Source organism: Geospiza fortis, unplaced genomic scaffold (assembly GCF_000277835.1).
Source record: "Geospiza fortis unplaced genomic scaffold, GeoFor_1.0 scaffold40, whole genome shotgun sequence".
In the NCBI taxonomy this organism is placed as follows: domain Eukaryota; kingdom Metazoa; phylum Chordata; class Aves; order Passeriformes; family Thraupidae; genus Geospiza; species Geospiza fortis.
In genome coordinates, this window is record NW_005054297.1 from 28403366 (window position 1) to 28410802 (window position 7437).

The 7437-nt window shown below is 36.4% G+C and overlaps 1 protein-coding gene across 1 annotated transcript in view; it reads right to left on the reverse strand.

Moving 5' to 3' along the window:
* Positions 1-2980: 2980 nt before the first annotated feature.
* The window catches only part of GUCY1B1 (guanylate cyclase 1 soluble subunit beta 1), a 40512-nt gene continuing 36055 nt past the window's right edge, over positions 2981-7437 (reverse strand). Inside the window, exon 13 of the mRNA XM_005415581.3 lies at positions 2981-4298. Coding sequence (XP_005415638.2) covers positions 4275-4298 — 24 coding nt within the window. The 3' untranslated portion in view covers positions 2981-4274. The remainder of the gene's footprint in view (positions 4299-7437) is intronic.

The window sequence follows — 7437 nt, forward strand, 5'->3', positions numbered from 1 at the left end:
TTTATCAAAGTGTAAAATCAGTTTTTAAAGGCTAGAATGACCCTGACAACCTACAATATAAAAAGGCACACAGGTTTCCTGCCAGAGCTGCCTAGCATATGAACAGATGGACCCTCAGCCCACAAAACTGCTGCCCTTGAAAGCACAGCTTTCCTGTGGTGTTGAATCTGTATTCGGTAATCACCTCTGGAAAACAATGCCAATGTGAGTGCTGGATATGGGGAACAGTCTGGGACAAAACCTTTATAGCAGAGATCCCACATCTTCATCCCAGAATAATAATCACAATATTGTTTTCACATTCCACTCTTGCAATTATCTCCAAAACAGTTATACTGGCAAAAAGACCCACTGATTATGATGAAACTGAACATTAGCCTTTTCCTGTTAATAACAAATAATTAATTGGTAGAGATAGCATGTGTTGTTGCAGTTTTTCCAAAGTGTCACCCAAAGTCAGACAGACATCTAAAGAACAGTAGAAAAAACTTCAGTGCCTTGTATGTGCAGCTATAGATCAGGGAATAGAACCTCTTTTTTGGTTTCTGCTTTTTTTTTTACACTTACTTTAGCACAGCTCTGTTTACTGGCTTATTACTTGCTCCCCCTCCCATGGTCGGGTTGGTGCATGAAATAACAAGAGTTTCAGACTGCCTCCAGGAAAGAAGGGATCTTGTTATAATGAAAAATAAAATCTTGTTAAAATAAAACAGGACTGTAATTCCAGTCACTTCCCCTTACTTGGATGTGATAAGCCAACACAGTGACTGGCAGAATTAATTTACAATTGCCCAAAAGATCCCATTTGTACCAGTATGCTGACTGCCTGGAGAACATAAATACTACATTCTCTTTAAGTTCTCATAGTGCTAGAATCTCATGACCCAACTTGTTTTTTTTTTTAACAATATTTGATGGCTCTAGAAATGCATGGAATAAACATTTTGCAGTACAGTAAAATACAGTAAAATGCTGACCTGTCTACATGGTGAATGAAAAACACATTTTGGGATACAGATGCCTCAGACCCTTCTCTGGCTCCATAGAGAGAGGTATTGCTGACAAGGCTATAGACATTGCAGAGTACAAGAACATACATTGTAGCGGACAACTGCCTGCAGCACACTCATGGATTAGCTTTAGATTTTACTAGAGGTTTGTTCAAAGCAAAGGTTCTGGGGCCTCCAGCATCACCCAGTTTATATTCATATCAGATGCTAGCACATCCCTTCCTGTTTCCTTCTTGTGCCTATGATTGTCTTTCAAAAGTGAGCTTGGAACCAATCAGATATGATTTGCACTGCCACCTAATCTCACATAATCTTATCAGTTTTGTCTTCATGCCTCCCTCCTGGAGGATGGCCTTCACAGAGAATCCTGGTCTGGAAAACAACTCTTAAGACCATTGAGCCCAACTGTAAACTTAGCACTGCTGTGTTCACTGCTAAACCACATTCCCAAGTGCTGCCTCTATTTGCCTTTTGAACACTTCCAGGGATGGTGATTCCGCCACATCGTTGGGCAGCCCGTTCCAGTGCCTGACTACCCTTTCACTAAAGACATGTTTGTGATAATCCTGTAAGCAGATATCCAAATGAGCATCTCATCCATTGTTAATAATTCTGTTTTAAAAAAAATCAAACATGAAGTTATGTCCCCAGATGTTGCTCCTACCAAGGACTGACCCAGCAGTTTGGAAGCCAGCTGCAGTGCCCACTTTAAGACAGCAGTAGAGTCACAGAGTCCCCTGCACAGCCAAAGCACAAACACCACTGAAAATCAATTTCCCTTGCCTGTCTGATTTCACAGGAATGCATAAGATCCAGGAGATTCCAAACAACTTAGCATTCCATAATTTGAAATTTCATGGCTGATCTCCCCTTTTTTCTCCTTGTTCCAGTTTTTCTTTTTTTAAACAGAAAAATACCAGAATAAAATACATTTATAAAGACCTTTGAAACAGACTTTGATGATTACTCTGCCTCATGTTTCAGCTAGAGAGCTTCTATTGAAAAAGCAAATCACTACAGTTAAATAAAAGAGGCAGTAGAACACACATAAAAGAACTAAATACCTGCAGAAGTGTTTAACTGTTAGCTGAGAGTAAAATTTAACCAAACTATAAATTTAGTAGTTGAATGCAGCAGTTAAGTGAAGACCAGTTTTAGTAACAGAAGCAAGTGCCTAAATTGTACTGAGATAAAAAGCTCTTACATGAACACAATATGAGCTATTATTCTATGCTTTAAGAAACTGGTTATGTTACACAGTAGCTTAATTGGAGCTTTAATATTTTGAAATTATTAAGAAGACACAATATAAACCCAGAGCATTATTTAAGTTTTCTGGCATGACATCTTCCATCAGCTTGAAGTGTGATACAGAACTTCAGTTTCTTCAGAACCATTTGCATATGAGTTATATCAATGCACAACCACAGCTGTCACAAATTCCACGTCTTTCAAAGTCACCATGCAGTTTTTGTAAGCTTGAACAACTTGATCAGTCCACATTGCTGCTGCGGACCTGTCTGAGAGAGGGTAACCTCTGATGATGTCTTGGGATGTGTTGCTGTCCAGCAGTGAGATGATGGGGAAGAAAGTATAAGGTTTTCTCCCTTCACTTCCCATTCCTAAAGCTTGGGTTGCTAATGTACATCCTGCTCAAAGTGTACAGCTAATAACGTTTGATTGTTAAATATTGCCCAAGGGTTTCAAAGGAAGGTTTTATGCATTTTTGTCACCTCATCTACTATTTCTAAAGCATTAACCTCAACATTTTGAACACTACTTTAATTAGAGGATGTGATCCATTAATGTGAATATGTAAGACATTTGGACATTTGCAAACATTGGAACAATGCCTCAACAATTTATTTAAATATGAACTGCAAATTATTTAATGGAGAAAATACTTTTTTTTTGTATCAAGCAATGAAATAAAGTTTTCTACCAAAAGAAAATCACAAGATTTCTAGAAGTCCATGGAAAAAATAATTTATTGCAATTTCTTTTGCACATTAACATGAAACATTTATACATATATATTCTGTGCTAATATGATATACTAGATATAGACAATTTTTATACACAAAGTAATTGCACTAATCTATTTTATAATGCAAATATTCAGAAATGATTGGTCAGATAAGAACAGATACTATTCACATAAAAATGCACTATATATTAAAGTTATGGAAGGTCTATGCATCTGAAAACTTGTCCACTCTTACTAACTGCATCAGCTGATGAAACACACTATGACCTTTCCAAGCTTTACATCCCTTAATTATGTCATGATACCTAGAATATTACCAGGTCTTCTCAAGGAATAAAATAAGATCATTTCTGAAATTAGAGAGACCAAACCAAAAGGCAACTGTATCAACCATGTCCCAGCAGCATGCCTTCCAACTCCAGGGGCTACATCAGATGAGAATCAATGCACTACGAGTGGTCTAATACTGTCCAGCAATCTATTACTAATATGACAATTTAATATAGTTTATATAAATCAATGAGAAATACATTGCAAGTGAACAGCATTTCAGTAGAAGTACATTGGCACATGCTTCAAATGGCAGTATCAGAAAAACAGCTGCCCCTTCCCAATACAGAAGATGTTGACAGAGTCCACGAAGGGAAAATGCAGGATGATATCAAATAAGAAACCTTTTTCTAACCAGGAATTTACAGAGCATCAAGTGTTATTCACAAAATGAATGAGAAGCATGGTAATAGCAGAACTAAATATGATACCATATATGCAATAATTTTCGTAATGCTGCTTTAGGTTTTTTTAAATATAATTCCTTAGGTTCATTGTCCTGCCTATCAACTGAAATACCTATCTTTCAAGAAATGTCATCAATTCACATAACCACAGTACTTCAGAGATGAAGACGAAGATGTGAAGCATCAGATTGAAGTGGTTAGCTGTGGCGTGCATACTACATGGTTTCATTCAATATTATCTGGTGGTAGGAATGGTCACATGACTGACATGCAAAAATGCATATCAAAAAAAGGAAAGCTTGAAATACATGCTCATAGCAGAAATTTAACAGTACCAAACAATAAGGACAAAAAATTAGCAAGCAAGCCTGGAGAAAAATGGTAAGTATGACTTCAGGAGTAGGGCAAAAGACAATGGTATTGCACATGGCAATGGGAGATAGAATGTGAAAGAACATCCATAACATAACCTTACTGCCTGGCACCCTACTTGGAGACAGTATTGCACCCTATTCAGCATCCTCTTCCTCTTCCCTCAGCTCAGAAAGCATCTTGTTTTGTTTCCTTGAGAGCATGCAAGTAGAATTTGAGAAGTAAGGAATTTTCTCTGAAGCAACAACATGGAGGGTTAATGCAGTGACAAAATACATTTTACAACTTGCAACCAGTATCAGTAAATAGTGAAAACTAAAAAAAAAAAAACCAAAAAGCATAGGTAATGCATGTATTTCTTTCATACGTATTGTATGTAGGAATGAAACAATTCCTACATGTCCTGGTGAACTACCAGCTCTGCCTGAGATATTTCAATTTGTTCCCACCAGTAATGTGGGAACAGGGCAGAAGAGAAAGATATTAAAAACTGGAGAGGGAGTAAAATTGCAATCATACATCTGAAGCTCTTGGCAAGATTTATTTTTTACAACAAATCTGTTTCTCAAGAAACTTCAGCTGAACCTCTGTTAAAATAATGAAGACAGCAATAATTAATCTTATGCAAACAAGCAGATGCAAAGTGAATAATTGGTCACAGTTGCTTTGTTGTATGTGTATTTCTGATGCAACTATACTTATTGCTGTACTGGTATCATGGAAGAGATATCAGAGAAAAAAGATGAAGGAGCAGCACTCCAAACCAACACTTATAAATTAGGTCTTTCTCAGAAGTAACTGCTGCTCATGGGGACTGATATTAGAAATGTCAACCCAAGAATCAAGTTTGAGGCATGCTGAGCTGCTTCAGCCCTATCATTTTCTACTGGCCTAGTAGAGAAACAGTGTATTTTTAGCCTTGGTTTCACATCTCTTATGGCATCTGTGAACATTTTGTCCTTTTTCCTCACCATGTTCTTATTACTGGTCTTCAGAGTAAAATATGCTGATAGATTTGAAATGCTGAGCTAATAACTCTCCAATGGATATAATGAAAAGAAAAATACATCAGTAATGTGCATCGATCCCAGCTTGAAGAGCTAGATATTGGAGGTAGAAAACTTCACAGTAAAAGCATAATTAGCAGAAGTGTCTTCAGGATGATTTAAGAAATATTTTCATGCTTACTTCTATATGCCACTTCTTGCAATATTCTGCAGTGGCCTTTCAGAAAGTTTACCACATAGTTTCTGAATATGTCTAAACGTGCCCTTATTTATTGTCATGTACAGTCCCCCTGTATATAACAATAAATGGCACTGCACAAAATAATATATTAGCATTCTGAAAAATATTCTGGAAAGAAAACCAAGACTACATGTGTGCATTAAGCAAAGTGATTACTTTAAAGTGACCAAACATAAAAAGTTGGTTATCTGATTTTTGCTTTTGGATTAAAACAATTATGCACAGCCTATAAAGTGCCAGAAAAAAACATGAAGAGTATGTTCACAGGAGAACTAGTTCAGAAAATCCTTAAGGAATAAAATCTTGTGCATTTTTTTGTGTATGGACAGATAAAATTGTGCAGGCAGTGGAAAAGAATCAAAAGGTTAGAGGAATATATTCTTTCACTTTTCAAAATCACTTCTGACAAAATGATTATCAGTTCACATCATCATATCAGTGTATTTTTCTATTCTCCTATGCTCCCAAACTTAGTACAATCTAGAAGAGATACCTGTTTTGGGAGAAGTCCTTCTGTCTCTAAGAATTACATCTATATCTGAATTTCAGAATTAATAAAACCTAACAAAATTAGAAAGGCTTTTTCAGTGTGCTTAAACTGTGAGTCTTAAATGCTCCTGAAAATCAGGCTCACAATATTTCTCAGTCAGGTTTATTCCTGCCCCCATGTGTCCCTCTACAAAGCTCAATTACTGGATAATAGTATCAGCAAGTGTCTCTCAGGACTGCTGTGAGGATTAACAAAACCAGCTGTTGTACAATATCTCTGAAAGTCTTAAACTACCTGAACCTTATATTCATACTAAACATATGTTAGGCTAAAACAAGGAAAATACTCATCTGACTCAGCACCTCTCTGAAATTTACATTTAAAATTATAATGTGTCTTGAAACAAATGATAGGACATTTATAAGGCAGAAAAAAGTGAAAGGTGTTTAATTAAAATGTATTTTAAATACAACAAGAGATTTTAAATAGTGGTAGCTATGTGAAGTTATCTTACTGTAGAATAAGAATAGAAAAGTATTCTCAAAAGTGGCACCCAGAATATAATTGTAAGTAATATATATTCAAATACAGAATTAAAATGCAGAGCTAAAGTACAGAGGGTTAATACTGGGAGTTACCATTAAAAAGTCAATATTCATACACTTGGGTACCAGTGGTAATAAATCTGGATTAGATCTCCTAAAAAGCCTAAACAGTTTAACAGCCTAAATTACACTTTCAGAAGTACATGAGCATTCAGACACATAATTAATTTCCTCTGACTTACAACAATTATTTCAGCCAAGGTGACTGATGACTTTCATTATTTTAGTCAAGGGTGTTTTTAAGTTTAAATACATAGCAGAAAACTCATTCTTTTTATATTGCTTCGGGGCAAAATTCAAGCTATGTAAATCACTTTTATCTTTTTTTTTCTTCCAGTGGACGTGCTGGATGGGATGTATGCACCTGCTCAGCTATGGCAAAGCAGCTGGCATACTGTAACCTCATTGTCTAAGTCTGTAGCACACTTTGAGTCTAGATCTCATTGGCTTTTACTGAAATTCTGGATAATACATGCCCAGAATTCTGAAACTGAGGCATAAGCTTAAAGGTCCCTCAGTGCTTGAAAAGCTCTACCCCACCTCATTTTGAGAAGACAACTTGGGCTGATATGTCATATACAAGAAGTAGTTTTCACCCTGTATATTTCTAAAGCAGGACCTCTGCCCTGCAACAGTGTCTGAACAAGCAGGTGCCATCTGGGGTTAAGAGACCACCACACACATCAGGTGTGAACCTGCTTGCAAATAGTTGCTTGACTGTTGCCTAAAGATTTGAAAGCACATTTTTTTCACTCACTGCAAGGAAGCAAATGGCAAATTTTGAAGTGCTGGTAACCAGACATGTCAGCTAAACAGAAACCAACATTATATTGCAAAATCTAGTACAGTGCAGAAATCTCTAAGAGGGAGATATAAATATTTAAACACTTGGCATTCCCTCAAGGACTTTCTGAAATCAAAAGTACTCTTTCAGGAGCTGCACAAACTGCAAAGACAAATAATCAAGGATTTTCAAGTACTGTCAAGA